The sequence below is a fragment of the Sphaeramia orbicularis genome, chromosome 15 (assembly GCF_902148855.1).
Source record: "Sphaeramia orbicularis chromosome 15, fSphaOr1.1, whole genome shotgun sequence".
Lineage (NCBI taxonomy): Eukaryota > Metazoa > Chordata > Actinopteri > Kurtiformes > Apogonidae > Sphaeramia > Sphaeramia orbicularis.
Genome location: NC_043971.1, coordinates 48,144,898 through 48,162,906, shown reverse-complemented (window position 1 = coordinate 48,162,906; position 18,009 = coordinate 48,144,898). Strand labels below are relative to the sequence as shown.

Below are 18,009 nucleotides of genomic sequence, written 5' to 3'. Positions count from 1 at the left end.
CAGTTGTTCAGCAGCCTGTGGTGGGTAACACTGTGATACTCCTTCAAACTGCAGGCAAGACAGTCCAACACACATTCTGTGACAATGAACCTATACTGTTAAAACTCAAGCAGAATAAAATGTGGCATTGTCAGGCAGAAATAACCATGGACTTCAAGGGAAACATGTCATCTTGATGGCTACATATGCCTTTCTAAATTTCCACTCCGTGCCTTTACATCTATGGTACCTTCCCACACATGCAGGTCAACTGTGCTTGGGCACTGATGTACCTAAATACCATCACAAATGTTTTCATATGTCTTTCTACAGCACTGCATAATAATAATAATAATAATTGATTAGATTTCTATAGCACTTTTTGGACACTCAAAGTGCTTTACATTATTGACCCATTATTCATACACACTCACACTCCCCCTCTGGTGGTGGTAAACCACATCTGTACCCACAGCTGCCCTGGGGCAGGCTGACAGAAGCGTGGCGGCCAATTTGCACCAACGGCCCCTCCGACCACCACCAAACATCCATACGCATTCATACACCAGTGTGAGTGGCACTGGAGGCAAGGAGGGTGACCAACTCTACCTCCTAAACCATGGCCGCGCACTGCATGAGACTTGTCATGAGGGCTCAAATGTCTTATACAATGAACCTTGATTTCCAGACTTGGCCTTTATACAAGGTAAATTCTGCAGACTCATATCATGTAATGTAGATGGTGAATGACAAATTCTTAGTGATTTTACATCGAGAAGTCTTTCAACTGACAACAATGAAGTTTGGCAGAATGTGATGAGCCACAACCCATTCTTTGCAGAACAATGGTAACTGTATAATTTTATATTCTATAAAATCCTCAGACTTAGTTGATCTCTGTCAAGTTTATTTATTTATTTATTTATAGCATATTGCAGACTGAATATTTTGTTTTACTTTTGGTGGTTTGATAAAGGTTAAAACTAATTCAAATCAGAAATTTTAGTTATTTTGCCGTTGTAGTCTAGAAAATGTCCAAATTATTCTGGGAATGGGTTTATATTTTAGGATCAGTCAGGTCACATCTTGAAAATGGTTGAATATGATAAATCTATATCAAGGACAGTTCTGAAATGGTAGAAATACAGTGTAAGTCACCAAGAAGCTGTTACGATGCATTGAAAAAAAAAGTATTTGCATGATAAGCAGAAACTAATTAAATGCCATTATATCTCACAAAACCTAAAATAGCTGTAAAATGGTGGTCATAATGGTTACTATTGTGCACAAGGGGTATTATGGCTTTGTCAGTCATAACAGACATCTCTCTTGTGAAAATCCTGTTTCCAGTTCACAGTTTAGAATGACTGAGATATTTGTGACTGAAGGAGTTGAAAATTAATCAATAATATAGCAATATACTGTGAAGATCTAATTCATAAGCACAGGTTCCACAATATTAACTTCACATTTTACAAAAACAGGTTTAAAATTTAAAACTTATATTCGACAGAAAAGTTCTTACCCTCAAATAAATGAATCTTGATATACACAATGAGCTTCAATAGAATACTAGAAAATACATTTACAAGTCAATAATAAAGGTGAAGCAGCATTTCTGTGTTCTGCTGCAACATGCAACAAACTGTGAGAACCAGAAGTATGAGGTCTGGACCCAAATGCACGACCCGCAGACAAAAATACAGTTAAGCAGTGTTTATTAAATACAGACAGGATAAACAGTTCACAAAAAGAGGGTTTGAGTGAGTCCTTGGTGTTCTGACTGTGGATTCGTCACGACGTCCGAATCCAAGGGGTAAAACCCCCGGCCCGGGTCGGGAGCACACGAGGGGAACCCGACTAGGAAAAAACAAAGGAAAGTCAGGGGACAGACCAGGTCATGCACAGGGAGACTGACAGACAGGCAACAGTACATAGGGGATAAGGCTGAGTCACGTACCATAAAACCGGGCGAAAAGGTCAAACACAGAAGTGGCAGATCAGGCTGAAGTACAGGCAGGGGGTCAGGCAAATCTCAGTAGTCAAGGAACAATCCAGGTCAGGAATAGACAGGCATGCAAACAAACAGGATCAGAAGTAACGCTGATAAGTAGACACACCACAAGGGAGGAATACAAACTGGCACAGAACAGGGGAAAACACAGGGCTTATATACACAGAAGGGATGGAAGACAATGAGACACAGGTGGAACAAATCAGGGCGGGGACAGGTAATCAACACAGGTGAAACATTCAGGGAAGGGAGGGAAGCAAAGACACCAGACATGACACAAGAGGAGGACTTACAAAATAAAACAGGAAACGACACACAAGACAGACAAAACATACAAGAGTCCAGGGACTGATATGACACAAACTTAATTTAACCCTTAAAGACCCACAACTATTTTTTGTCACAACTTACTTTTTTGACATTCCACAGTGATTTGTCACCATCTATTATAGTATTATCCTCTATATTTGGCATTTTTCAGTGAAAATCAGGTATTTTCCTATATTTAATTTACTGATCATGTAGATCTTCATAAAATCACAGAGTGAAATTGCAATTTATTGTATCCAAAACCAGAGAAAACTGAAGAAAAAGTGACTTTTTCAGCAAAGAAATCAATAACTGAGTGTAAAAACAACCACTGTCATTTGTCAGACTACATGGGTTTTACTGGTGAATCAGTGTTGTAGAAGATGACGGCATCTCCACGTTCACTTCAGAGCCTCTGAACATCCACATGGATCATATCTGATGACTGTGAAAAGGTGACAAACTGCATTTACCAATTATTTACATGTATTGATCACGTTAGTGGATCAACTTTTATATTACTATTATTATTTTATATTTTATGTATTATTTATTTACATTTTATATCAACATATGTGTAGGCCTTTATGCGTTAAAATTATCCCAGAGGTGAATATTTTTAAATCCAAGAACAACATCTCACTTCACATATGCCTAAAATTTAGCTCTTCATTAATTTTTATATCACTGTATGACTCAGTGATTAACTGCTCTTTCTATAAATCATAATTACATCATATAATTATATTACCCACTCTGTTATATGAATTTATTTTCCTGTGGATGTTAAATTTATGTATTTATCAGCAATTTCTCCGAAGGAGTCTATGATATAGGCCTCAGGTGACGTCTGATGACGTTAAGAAATGGACAATATCACATGGGTCACAGAGAAACGATTCCGTCACATTTCAATAGCGGGAAATATCAGATTAGGTTTGACACATGTTTTCGGTGGAAAGGGGTATTGTACTGTTAAGTGGTTTTCCGCTCTATACTGATTTGATATGTAATGGGCAAATAAAACAAATTTACTTGTTTATTACTACTTATATATTTGTTATTATCGTTATTATTTATACTTACTCACAAAATACAACTAATTCACAACCCTTATGCGAGTTATTGCGCCCCATTTTTTTTACAAACATTGGTGTCGTCCGAATTGGCGCGAAAGGGGAAAAACCCCTCCCATAGTAACCATTCTACTTTCGTTGGGCAACAAAAATGATTGATAGAAATTGAGGAAGTTAAATGTGTTGCCTTCAAAATAAAACAAATCTACGTCCCTGCTACAAAAATACAGTGCAACGGCCTGCATGCTTGTTTTATTTTGAAAGGAATTTAACGGAAGAGCATTTTAACAGCTTTTAGGTACAGCCGTGTTCGCTCAGAGTTCACGTGAATCCAAGTCGGTATTATTAGTAGTACTTGAAAAAGACTTTGATTTTATTTTACTATCAGCATTCTTGGACACCTACAAAACAATCCCAGCAGCCGCCTTAAGCCTATTTAATTTGATACTTACAGTTCTGAGTAATACGTTTGTGAAAAACCTCGTGCATCTTCGAATAAGTTGCTATTTAGTACACCAATATAACTTTTATATATATTAGTGATCTAGAAATCTGCACTCGGCCCCGTTTGGTCAACTCCGATCAAAATATGAGCTGGTAAGTATTACTTTTATGTTGTTATTTACATATTCTCAGTTAAGTGACTTTAATTTCAGTGAAAGACATACTGTAATTGTACATAATGTGTGCATTTTTAGATAGCTTTATATCTTACACACACATATATAATCATCTTTTTGTGATGTTTTTGCTGCTAAACAGAACTGAGCTGTTAAACAGATTTTCATGGTTCCTGTGACCGTGACAATAAAGTTTATCTATTTTCTTGACTTAATGGTTAAATTATGTAATTAAACTGACATTTAAGGAAGTGTAATCCAAACCAAAGTAATACAAATAATGGTTTTGAATGCATAACTGACCTTGTACACACAACTCCCAGGTTGTCTCTGGGCCATAGGCTATTCTTTCTTATTTCTCAGTCAATCTCAATATTTTGAATTCAGTTTTATAAAGGGCTGGGACATCATAAAGTAGTTTTACAATTGAGAAGTCCGGATTAGCCACAGATGTAATTCAAGAATGTTCCGAGTTTCTTTTGTCCATGAATCTCTGCATTACTTTTGTGTTTTCCCAATGCTGACAGTGTGAAGGAAGAAACTCGAAGTGCATCTCCTCATTGCCCAAAACCAGATGAGTCTGAGGAGCCACTTGGTACCACCATGGAAACTGCACATGGTTAGTAACAGACAACTACACAGTATGTATTATACTGCTGCACAACCATTTTGTGAGTCTGTATTGTATGTGTGGTGTGTTTGTTTTTTTTTGTTTTTTTGTCACTATTGGGACATGGATGTGGTTTGTTTTCAAGGTGCTGATGTGAAGTCTGACAGTGTAATGTCTGAAGTGGTCATCACCAAGGAAATGGAGGATGAAGAAAAGCAATTGATGGAGGAGGGACAGAGGAAAGAAAAGGAATTGATAGAAAAGGTTTGTTGCTCATTAATTTCTTTATTCGCTTGATTTGATGATATTGATTAGAATTATCTTAATGTTTACTTGATAAACCATTTTTGATGGCGAGAAAATTCATCCTCTTTTCCATAACATTTCAGTAACACAATTTTTGCACTTTTTATCTGTACTCTTGAGCTCTGCTTAACCCTCAAAGACCCAAACACAGGGTTTCTGCAGGTCATTAAAAAGCATTAAAAGTCGTTAAATATTTTTTGCAAGAATTAAGGCCTTAAATGGTGTTAAAAAGCATTACACTCAATGTCTAGAGGCATTAAAAAATTAAATACACTTGATGGAGAAAAAAACATTGTTATTCACGATTTATTTTGATTTGATATTTTGATTGGAAGTATAGTGTGATGATTGACAGACGGAACCTTTTAATTGGCTATTGTTTACGGCCAGTACACGAAGTCGCAACATTGGACGCTTGGAATGCAACGTGCTGTGAGCGTTTCAGCAGAAGTGAGTGGAGGAGGAACTATTGAGAACCTGGTTAAAGCCCGTCGATGGTAAATCGTTGTGAATAAATAAATAAATAAAATTATTACATTTGTTTAAAGTGGCATTGAAAAGAGCATTAAAAAGCATTAAATCAGATTTGCTGATACCTGCAGAAACCCTGCAAACAGTCACTGGCAGCTGAAAGCATCTACTGATCTGAAATGTTTAATACCTGTTGATCCACTAATCCTATCAATACATGTAAGTAATTAGTATAAAATACAGTTTGTCATCTTTTCATGGTCATCAGAAATGACCCTTTTTGGACGCTCAGAGGCTCCGTAGTGAACCCAGAAACACCGTCATCATCTGATTGAACAGTAAAACTCATGGAGTTTGATCAATGACAGTGGATGGAGACACTTAGTTTTACATTTAATTATTGCTGTCTTTGCAAAAGTCATGTTTTCTTCCGTTTTCTCTGTTTTTGATATAACAATCCTCAACTTTAATCTGAGTTTTTATGGATTTGTACATGATCAGTAAATTAAATATAGAAAAATACCAGATTTTCACTGAAAAATGCAAAATACAGAGAATAATATTATTGTAAGAAATGGTGGTAAATTGTCAAATAGACTGAAATTCATTTGAGAACTTCCACAAAAAGAGCACTGGGTGTTTATGGGTTAAATGCAAATCAGCTCAGTAATTAAGATCATGATTAAACCTGGGTAACTGAGGTTTTGCTCATTGTTCCATGGCACTATATTTAGGCAAAACCATTATAGGAATGATGGTGGTAAGATATTCAATATGCATGGATTTTAGCTTTTTTTTCATAGCTTTTTCATAATGTGTTACATTTTTTCTACTGATGCTAAATACCCTGAGAAATATTGGTGCTTGTAATGAAATCTTGTTGAATGTCAAGTGGTTCCTTAGTAATTTACACATATTTTCATCACTGCCCACTAGGCCCGGGAGTCCTGGCAAAAGGATTCTCATGAACTGCGTTACAAAAGGCTGCAGCATTTGCTCCAGAAGAGCAACATCTACTCTAAGTTTCTGCTGACGAAAATGGAACAACAACAGAATGAGGTAGAGTGCAAAAGAATACCTTGTAGCTTTGTGGACTTCTTTAATATGAAGCAACTGTATCTATCACTATCTCAAATAAATAACAGACAATGAGATTCTATTGGACAATGCCTGTGTTTATAAAATTGTTATTGCAACCTCAACAACTGCACTTTAAAATGCCAAATTGCTTACAGTCAGTCCTGTTGCTCATTTTAATTCATTGTTCTTAGTCTGTCTTTTAAATTGATCTGTGTTATGGTGTTAAATGAACTGAGTCCTTTTTTTTGGTGTTATTTCATGTAAATTAATGTTTGTTCACATTATAATTTAAGTGTGACTGCCATCAGACTCATATGTAAATGGTTCATGGCCTTGAGGTGACCCCCAAGCTCAGAAGACAACATGACATCACATGATTTCAGCACACAGAAGTGGATATGGAAGTAGATATGAATCTTTTTCAGGTCCCACCTCCTCCAGGGCAGAATTGTGATGTCTGTCACATTTCAGTGATGTAAAAGATGACATGCAACATGACTGTTCAAGTCCCATTGCAAAACATCAGATATGTATCTGATTTAGGATTACATATTAAAATGACCTGGGTCTGATTTGGAGAAAATCTGATTGTGCTGTTTACTGTCATAAAAACATCAAGGTCACATATGGGCCAAAAGTCAGGTTTGCGCCTAAGATGCTCTTTTTAACCTAGTCATGTTTCACATTTAAGGCCAATTAACCCAATTAGCTCCAAAATTTTAGCACTGCTGTTTGTATATAGGACAACATGGTTTTCTGGTCTTTTTTAACGTGTTGCTGCCATCAAATTCAAAATTACCATATTTCCTTAAAATGGTACATTTTCTTTTTTTTTTTTTTTTCCAACAATATCTGTGTTTTGTCATGAATGAAATATGGGTTTATGGGATTTGCAAATTATTGCTGTCTGGTTTCATTTACATGTCCCACTTTTTGGCAATTGAGTTTTGTACATGCATACATGTCAGTCAGTAAGTGGGCACTGCGCTGCTTCAATCAGCCTTAACATCTCACATTATGTTGTTCTGTTTTTAGGAGAAACTCAAGAAAGAGAAACTTGAAAAGAAAGCTAAGAAGGTGAGTGAGGTGGTGGATCTTCTTTAAAGGGCACTATAATAATAATTGTTTGGAGCAGGAAAAAAGTTGATGATTAATTGGCTGATATAAATTTCAAACACAAAACTAATGCTTAAAGTCACTCATGTGTGAAATGGACTGTTTCATATTTGTAATATTATTCAGTAACAACACTACTGTTGAACATCTACAGGGTGGGGAAGCAAAATTTACAATATTTTGAGGCAGGGATTGAAAGACAGTGTGTGACCAGTTAGTTTATTGAAAGTCATGAGAATTTATTTGCCACAAGAAAATTTACATAATAGAAAATGTTTTTATTCTATGTGTCCTCCTTCTTTCTCAATAACTGCCTTCACACACTTCCTGAAACTTGCGCAAGTGTTTCTCAAATATTCGGGTGACAACTTCTCCCATTCTTCTTTAATAGTATCTTCCGGACTTTCTCTTAATAGTTTTGCTCATAGTCATTCTCTTCTTTCCATTATAAACAGTCTTTATGGACACTCCAACTATTTTTGAAATCTCCTTTGGTGTGACGAGTGCATTCGGCAAACCACACACTCTTTGACGTTTGCTTTCCTTATTACTCATATGGGCAAAAGTTTCTGACAAGGTATGGATAACAGTGTTAGGTATGATTATGACATCAATATATGTTTGGTTTCAAAACAATTGACGTAGTGCCTGCTGAGAAAAAACAACTAAATGTTCATTGTACATTTTGCTTCCCCACCCTGTAAGTCAAAGAGATACAGTATTGCATAAAATTAACCTGAATAAATGAATATCAAATTAACCCAAACACATATAGTAGATGGAAGCGATTATTGTCTTTTGAGCTAATATTTTCTCTCAATATCAGTGTTTGCTGTTGAATTGTAATTTTGGCCATCAGCAGTTATCACTAATCTGCCAGAACTAGGGCGTTAGTGTCTTTACGTTTTTTCAGATTGACTTATTTGTCAACAAAGTCGAAGTTGAGTTGACTAGTCGTGTGATGACATAATCACATTAACAGCGGAGGAACACCACAGACACACAGCCGTTCAACAATGAGCAACTTGTATTAACATTCACTGGAACATTAACAATGTGCAGTAAAGAGCAGAATAAAAAACTTGCAAGACACAAGCATCCGTCATTCCAAAAATGTTCACACTAGGGTGAAAAATGCGTTCTCTGCATCTTGTTTCATCATTTCGATGTCTCCTAACCGCAGCCATGTGTGCGCAATTATGCATCCAAACCATTTGCACCTCCTTTTGAGACGTGTTAAATATAGACGCAGTTTCTATCAGTAAAATTGCTTTCGGGTTTGATCACTTTGCGTGTGCTAAATTAATATATTCTCCTCCCAGCACATGCACAATTGCGTGTAAACGCCCCATATTTCATATTCATTGTGGCAAAAGTACTAACTGGATGCAGATATGCTATTTTGCACCTTTGAAAGACGCAGCCCTTAGTGCGCACTGTTAGTAAATCTGTTTGTACGTTTTTTTTATTGCGTGTGCAATGAGTTTGCACACGTTTTAATTCACACAAACCTTTAGTAGATCCGGCCCAGTTTTTCTAGATCATAATCAATTTAATAATCCTACTCTAAGTCGTCTTCTTCCTTCAGTCTTGGCCTTGTACTAGTGATGCGTGTTTTTTTTTTTTTTTTTTTTTCCAACCAGCTTTTGTGGAATTACTTCACCTGCCCTGCAAATAAAGTGACATTTTTTTGGACCTGCACCAACCCGACCTGGGTCCGCTGATCTGCGCATCACTACCTTGCGCTCCATGTTTTCATGTAGAAAAATGAGTATCGACATGCGCTGAATGAAGGCTCACGTGCTGTTGTGTGATGGAAGGGAGAGAGAGAATAACACATGACTAGTCGACTCCTCCAAAGTAACATTGACTTGTGCCACAAATGTCGATGCGTCGACAAACCAGCTTTTTTGTTAATACCCTAGCCAGAACCAATAGTTTGTGACAGTCATATTTAATCTATGCTGATTCGTTTGTGTGTTTAAGAAATATTCTTGTTTTGCATTAAAATATTCCTGTGCATTTCTTTGTTTTTACCTTTAAAATGCAGCACATTGACACTACAGCACCTGACAAAGGTGAGTGGGCACAGAAGACAGAATATACCACCAGCTCAAACAGTCCTCTGTCCCATATTTTGTAAGTTTTAAAAATTCTGCCGTGACATTTTTTATCGAGTGTCTGTGCTTGCTTTGCTTTCAAAATAGATAAAAAGAAGCGAAGGAGGGATGATGACTACAAAATTGCTGATGTCATGTCAAAAGAGGTAAAGGGTCATTTGACTTTTCGTCCCCCTCTTGGATTCGTCAGTTACTGATATGCTTTTGTGTTCTGCTATTTTGTCTTCTAGGAAATCATGTCGCAGGCTAAGAAAGCAAAAACTGAGGAAGCGGTAATTATTGATTTTAGTTTGCTGTTGTTTTTTTTTAAATTTTTTTTATTTTATTAATGTTCACAGATTACTTACGTTATTAGTTATGTTACAGACACATAAAGATGCACCAAAGTATAGCTGAGACCATAAGTTTCTGAAATGTTTGATTTCAGAATGAGACTTTGACCCAGAGGAAACTGGAAGCTGAGGATATTGAGAGAATGAGCGATTCCAACCAAGACATAAAGAATCGCTTGTCTGAGACGGTACGAGACAACGCCAAGCATCTTTTGCATCCAGACAGGAAGGTGAATGGGAAGCCAGTGCCTCTTCAGCAGCCACTGTTGTTCACTGGAGGCATCATGAGGTGGTACCAGATCGAGGGCATTGAATGGCTCAGGGTAAGTCGAGTCTGAAAACCACTGTGATCCTAATCATTTTAATCAACAAATTTAATATTTACAATAACTCAGTCTACACTATTATGATACAGTCATTTTGTATGTTGTGTGTACTATTTTGATGTTGCAAACAAGATAGTCTTGTATTGTTTACAGTCCTGGTTAGAGCCCGATCGGCGGCCCTATTATAGCATATCAATATCGGTCAATATGTAACTGATGCATTATTAACTTTTTTGCTGCATGGAGATTGTGTTGCTCACTGCTCCTGTGTGTCTGTGTTGCCCAGAGAGCAACAGTAACGCGTGTCAGTTTCACTCTCACTTCCACTCTGATAATCACCTTTATCTCTTTGTTTTACTGTGAAAAAATTTGAACAACCACGTTCAACCTGAAAATTCTTAAGAAAAATAAATGCAGTGTCAACAATATTATGTCCTAGTTTATTAATGCAACTTACAGATCACAGTGGATCTTCAAAGGCACAAAACATTTAGTAACAGGCAGAGTTGTATTAATATTGGGCCTATTTTTCTAAAGACGTTTCAGGTTGATCATATTTGTTCAGGTTATTCACACTTTTCTGTTAAAGGGCAGTTTGTAAATTTAAACATTTTCATAATGTGATTTTGTTAATGTAATCAAACAAAGACAAAAATTTGGAGTTGTCATTATTTATAGGTTGTTCAGCTATAATTTACTTGAGATCAGATTCAGATTCTGAATACTTTATTAATCTCAGAGGAATTTGCATGGTTACAATTACTGCATGCAAGTGTAAGAAAAAGTAGCAGGAAATAAATTATCAATATTACAAACACTGTTTGTTTGGGCTTTATGTGGCCCATGAACTAAAACAAATTCTAAACCTTTGACTGTTAATATCTTCAGTGTAATTTTTTCATTGAAGGGCTGGATTTGTCCGTTTTGTGGGTGGGTTTTGGCCCATGGGCCATATGTTTGACACCCTTGACAAACAAGGACAACGAATACACAATAATGGACACAGATGTTGTCAGAAATGTGATCATTGATTAACAGGATTTTGAAATAAATTCAAAATTTTACTTGAAGACAGTCAAGGGATATGAGAATGGGGGTAATGTGAGCCTGACGACTTGTTCTGGTTAAAGGGTACCTGTACTAGTGATGCTTACGACATTAATTCTGCTTTATGTATTTCTTATAAGCAAGGGAGGTGCCAATTCAGTAAGAAAAGATGCACCACATAAATGCACCACACTGGGGCTGCACAATTTTTGGCCAGAAATAAAATCCCGATTTTTTTTTTTTTTTTTTTTTTTTTTTCCCCTCCCCTCTAAAAACTCGATTTTTGGGTAAAGCTACAAAAGACAACAGAAGTTGGCATGTTGTTTTTGTGAGGAGTCCGCAATGCAAGGGACTGCTCCCTACCTCAAATCTCTGATGGTATCACGGAATCCCTGAAAATTTCGTGATGGGCCAGCAGAATTTATACCAATGTAAGTCACTGACAGGTATCAGTTGTGCATGTGTGGACCACGTAAGATGAGTGATGCCCATGCAGTTATATTAAAACTGGGGGATCTGTGCATGGAGGAGACTGACCCAGGACACATTGGAGGGATTATATCTCTGGGCTGGCCAGGGAATGCCTCGGGATCTCCCCTGAGCTGGTGGATGTGGCTAGGGAGAGGGCTGTCTGGGCTACTCTGCTGAGGCTGCTGCCCCCGTGACCCGAGTCGGAAGAACACTGTATGATATGCATCTGTGCGTCGACAACATAAGAGGCCCTTTCCCACCAAAAGGCCCATGTACTTTATTACCAGGAACTTATTTACCAGGAACTTTTTGGGGTAAAAGAGTTCCTGGTAACTGCGTTTCCATCGCACCCGAAATTTCAGGGTAATTTATTCAAATCAGGTTGATGATGTATTTGGGAGCAGTAATAGCAACTGTAGTCCAGTTCATGTACATTCACAAACTAACCTCTCGTTAAATAAAATGACACACTACTTTAAGTGGACGGGTTGGGTTTAACATTTTACTGGTTGTTGAATCACTTAATCCATCTAGAATACATTTTAAATGAAGTTAACCATCATTACATATCCTTAATTTGTATTTAAAAATGGTAGAACATGTATTTTCAACTTCTCATTCCTTAAACTAAATCACATCTAACTATGTGCGATGGACGGTTCTGTTTCATTTCTATTGTTTTACAGATATAGTCCAGGTTCAACCCTAAAGTCAGACAGATTTACTCAAATACCTGCATTTAATTCAACTGCATATTACCTTTAAAAGTACTTATACTCATATTTTGATGCCTTGCAAATGAACAGACAGTATTAGGTTAGATTTTTTTTTTTTTATTAAAAATTGAAACAAAACAAAGGTGCCTTGAGATTAAAAGGGAAATAAACAAATGTGAAAGGTTCAGGCTTTTGGACAAGGGTCTGGTCCAGCTAGTCCAGGACAGCCGGTCTGGAACTCCATGGTCTCGGTCCCTTTTTCGCTTTCCTACAGGAAAAGTAATAAAAATGCTAAAATGAATAACAGAACACATGATAACAGGTTCCTTCTAGTATGCTGTGACATGTCAAATGTCTGACCTGGGCTGTTGTAAACAGCAGTACATGATGAACCAGGACACAAATGAGCCGCAGGTTCGGAAAAAGAGGCGAGTCCGTCTGGTCCATTTCAGGTGAAATCACAAAACATACAGAATAAATCAGTGTTCAGCTCACAGCAACAGCACAAATACATCCAGTTCTCTGATTTAGGTTTAGCGTCAGACTGTTGACTAGTTAGTATTAGCATTAGTATTAGGTTAACCGGACTTCACTTCTGACTAAACAGCTGATGTTCTGCTGATACTGTTACAGCATGGAATGAACTAAACAGTGAACATTTCTGTCATATACATACCATTGGTTTGTTCGACAGTCAGATCCACTGCGACCGTTGTGGTCCTTTAGTTTCTTTTAATCCTGCATAAATTTCTTCAGCTTTTCTCGTATTTCTTTAGGCTCATGTCTTATATTTGGCTCTGACAGCTTTTACTCGCTTGTTTTGTGTTGGTTATTCAAAGTCCGTCTGAATTTCCTCGTCGTCCGGCCACTTGTTGTAGCTTCTCTTTTGGTCCATTTTCCGAATTATCAAAATACAAAGCTTGTGGAAATTAAATGAGTTAAATATTGGCGGTGAACAGAATGCGGAAATGCTGCGAGTCTAGTCCACCACTCAGCACACAGCCCCGCCCCTTAAAGCTCCTGGTAATCTGGAAAGTACTACCTCCCTACCAGGAACTTTGGGGTAAATTCGGGGCCGGGGGAGGGTCAATTACCAGGGAAATTTTCGGTGCTGTATATGCTGAATGGTGCTGTATACGTTCACAATATGGGATACCGGTGATTCCAGTTCAAAAACTTTACAACTGGTCCTTCATTTTTCTGGAAAAGCTGCTTCTTGGTTTGTTTTCGGACTAAGGAAAGTAATTCACATGATCCGCAACAGCTCCAACTACTGTGTAACAGTGAAAACACAGATTGACGGAAAATCACGTCATTGGCAGGGAAGCAGTTGACGGAATATCTTGTCAAAGGCGGGGAAAGAGTTAAAATAATGATGAAAGGATAGAAGACTGGTTAATGTGTGTGGAGGTTAGTGGCTGTGGGTATGATGCTGGACTGAAAGGAACCAAAAAACTTATCAACAGAAGTGGCAAAATTTTCCAGTCCAATTAAGAGGATTTCTGTTTTGTTTTAGTGGAGGAAATTGGTGGATATCCAATTTTTTCAGTTATGGATGGTGGATAGTTTGTCAAGTTATTGGTTGTAGCTGAAAGATATATCTGAGTATCATCAGCATAACAAGAACATAACAGATAATGATAGAAACAGCTGATTAGATGGCCTAAGGGAGCCATAACCTAAGGAGAACAGGATTGGTCTGAGGACCGAGCCATGTGGGACTCCATATAACAGAAGTATCTGTTCAGGAGAACTGTATAATTAGTGGTGTCAAGTCTAGTATAATGAGAATGGAGTGTTCTCCCTTATCTGCAGCCGTGAGATTAGCATTAGTTTCTGTGTCTTTGCTTTGCTTGTAGCAAAAACCAAATCGAAATTTGTCAAAAATTTTGTTGTTCTCAGTTCCCTCAAAGTCGTTTGGCAGCTGTTTTTTTTAAAATTTGTTTTCCAAGGATTTTTGAAATAAAGGGAAGATTGGAGCTTAGCCTGTAATTTTCTAACTGACTGAGGTTCTTTTTATTAATGGCTGAATACCTGGCAATGTGGTTATTACTGTTAATTAAACTAGAGTCGGCAGCTTGCACATCTTTAATAATCAAGAGTCAGTACTATGTCTTTCATGTCCAAGTACTACAGCACCATACGTTTACACTTTTTCCAACTACGTACAGTCCCCCTTCACTGTCTTCTTGATTGCCTCATGATATTAAAGATTCAAGAATGGATTAAGCATTTCTGGGTTATTAGATCGGAATGCATAATATTTATGGTCAGAAAGTCAAACTAATTTAGAGAATTGATCGACAAGCTCAGTGTAAAAATGAAATCAACGTAAGGTGTAGGACCACAAACACACTGGATAAGGTTAAAAAAGCTTAGAAATATTCAGATATGTCTATGGGTGTTAAAGTCACAGCCCTATTAATTTTAACCCATTAAGATCCAGTATTTCTTTTGTGGCAGTTCCAACATGACGTTTTCTCTCTAGTTCACCTTTAAGTGATTTATCACTATTCATTACATTTCCCTCTGTATATGCATTTTTTTCAGTGAAAATCCGGTATTTTCCTATTTTTTTATTCACTGATCATGTAGATGTTCATAAAAGCTCAGAGGAAATTCAAAGGTTATTACATCAAAAAACTGAAGAAAACTGAAGAAAAAGTGACTTTCTCCAAAATGTACTGTATCATGAACTGAAAATAAACCAAGTTTCTCCATCCATTGTTACTTCTCAAACTCCATGAGTTTTACTGGTGAATTAATGTTATAGAAGATGCCAGTGTTTCCACATTCACAACGGAGCCTCTGAACGTCCAGATGGGTCATATCTGATCACCATGAAAAGATCACAAACTGTATTTTACACCAGTTATTTACATGTACCGATAGGATCAGTGGACCAACAGCTATTAAACATTTTACATCAGTAGATGCTTTTCATTGCCAGTGGTTGTTTAAGTCAGTATGGGTAAAGAACAACACAAGATATTCATTCAAAAAATTCATCAAGGAACCCTGTAATGAGGTGTCGTAATGGTTTATTGTAATGCTGTAATAAAGTGCTCTGTTGAATTCCATGGTTGTGTGTGTGTGTGCGCGCGCTGTCAGATGTTGTGGGAGAATGGCATCAATGGGATCCTGGCTGATGAGATGGGACTTGGAAAAACCATCCAGTGTATCGCCCACATTGCCATGATGATAGAGAAGAAGGTGATGGGCCCCTTCCTGGTGGTAGCCCCTCTCTCTACTCTGCCCAACTGGATCAGTGAATTTAAGCGCTTTACACCAGAGGTGAGATTTCAGAACTCTTGTCACCAGGCCAATGGATTCAGTTCAGACAGCTTTATAAATCCAAAGAAGGACAGTGAACTGTATATGTTGACTGTTGTTTTAGCAGAGCAGCAGCACTCTGTGTATCACTGGACTCCTGAGAGATATAAAAATATATATAGTGAAAATATTGAAGGGCAAATTGCATGGAAGCTTATGTAGTCATGTGCAGTTGTTTTAAAATATGTCTGTTGTTTGAAATGTAAATGATATTGGTCAGCATTCTCAGCTGTGTCATGTGTTTTTCTGACTGCTGTAGGTGTCTGTGCTGCTTTACCACGGCCCCCAAGAAGAGAGGTCCAAGATGCTGAAGCAGATCCGCAGAACTCAGGGGTCCCTCAACATGTGTCCTGTGGTCATCACCTCATTTGAGATCTCCATGATTGACAGAAAGTTTCTACAGGTGCTCATGGTTGTCTTTTACTTTCATAATACAACATGTTCAGGGTGAACCCCGTCTTTGCCTAGTGGTAGCTGGGATAGGTGCCACCCCTGTTACCCTCTCCAGGACTAAGTGATTCAGGAAATAAATAAATGATAATTCAGTGGTGTACAAAATGATTTGACAGACAAAGCAAAAGTGATGCAAAACTCTGAAGGTAATAAGAGTGCACAACAGTAAGACCAATCAAAATCAAGACATTATTCTAGAGCTGCAGCTATCACTTTTTTTTTTTCAATTAATTATCAATTATTTTCTTAAAGAATTATTTGAATAGATGAAAAAAATTGTAAAAATGTGAACATCTTATCCTTTTTTCCAGAACCATCTGAAACAACCACAAAAAGTAGAAAAGTCAAATGTATAAAAATCTGTGTAGCATAACAACAGTATATAAAAGTATATCTATAAAATATCTATAGATGTAAAGAACAACAACAGAGTCAAATGACATCTACAAACAATATGTGCACTGCAGTCTTCAACACATTTGGATCCAACTTACTAACAACTGAACATGGAACTAACATACACCTTTGTGTTGATCCTGGCATCATGTGCATCACAATAAGTGTCCGTGTGAAAACAACAGTGGAACCAATAATAAGCGAAATTAAGGAAACAAAGCTTTGGTTCAGGAAAATTGTAATTGAATCTTTTTTTTTAATTGATTCAAGTTCATTATTCATTTCAGCTCTGCATTCATCCAGTAAATTTACAGAGTATTCTGTCTCCTCCAGTCTTCCATTAATTAAGATGTTGTACAGTGTGATGCGATGAGGATGAAAGATCTTCTGTAATGTTCAGTCATCGTAGTGATGTTAGTCATCCATTGTAGTTGCTTCTCTCATTGGATAGAATGTAGTGAAGATGATATGATCCAAACTGTCTAAGATGTTTCTCACTATATTCAAAGTTATGTCAAACAAGTTTTTTTTTTTTTTTTTTACCAGTTTATCCAGTGCTCTTGTGTCCTTTTTGTTTGACACTGCCTCCTCAGTTGAAAACAGCCTAGAACAGCACATAGAACCTGCCAACACTAACTGGTAGAACAGGCGCAGCGTCTTAGTGCAAACATTAAAGGCCCCAAGGCGAGGAAATGACCTTAGGAAAAATAGCCGACTCTGTCTCTATAGAGTCCATCTGGTTGTCAAGATGCACAGCAACATATTGGTATGTTGGCACCACGTTCATGTCCACCCATTAAAGCTATACCGTATGATGTGGCATTTTTACACCTTTTTTTTTTGTCATCTTAAAATGCTCCTAATGCGTGTGTCAAAGTAAAATGTAAAAAAAATCCACCAGGTATTGAAACTCAAAAATGTTTAATTCTTATTTATTTATTTGACCAATCATTTTATTTGGTCCGAATAGAATAATTGGCTGAGCCTCCTGTCAGTCATCCATTACTGCTGTCCCGCATCCAATATGGATACCTTTGAATCTGACGTTTCACTCCTGCTGCTCCTCCTGTCTCTGACCACAGTCTCCTGTCTAGGGATCTGAGTGGATAGAATTCAAATGCACATGAGGGGAAAAACGGATTTATTAACAGAAACAACAACCAAGGAGAACAAAGGGAAAAACCCGAATGCAGCAGTCAGAGTCTGATGAATGAAGGATGGAGATAAAGTCCAG

General features: G+C 37.4%; 1 protein-coding gene across 1 annotated transcript in view; it reads left to right on the top strand.

Annotated features, from left to right (window-relative positions):
- Positions 1-3,681: 3,681 nt before the first annotated feature.
- The window catches only part of hells (helicase, lymphoid specific), a 31,725-nt gene continuing 17,397 nt past the window's right edge, over positions 3,682-18,009 (top strand). Inside the window, exons 1-11 of the mRNA XM_030156478.1 lie at positions 3,682-3,975; positions 4,526-4,617; positions 4,754-4,872; positions 6,322-6,444; positions 7,501-7,542; positions 9,632-9,659; positions 9,789-9,847; positions 9,932-9,973; positions 10,129-10,356; positions 15,705-15,887; positions 16,186-16,329. Coding sequence (XP_030012338.1) covers positions 3,968-3,975; positions 4,526-4,617; positions 4,754-4,872; positions 6,322-6,444; positions 7,501-7,542; positions 9,632-9,659; positions 9,789-9,847; positions 9,932-9,973; positions 10,129-10,356; positions 15,705-15,887; positions 16,186-16,329 — 1,068 coding nt within the window. The 5' untranslated portion in view covers positions 3,682-3,967. The remainder of the gene's footprint in view (positions 3,976-4,525; positions 4,618-4,753; positions 4,873-6,321; positions 6,445-7,500; positions 7,543-9,631; positions 9,660-9,788; positions 9,848-9,931; positions 9,974-10,128; positions 10,357-15,704; positions 15,888-16,185; positions 16,330-18,009) is intronic.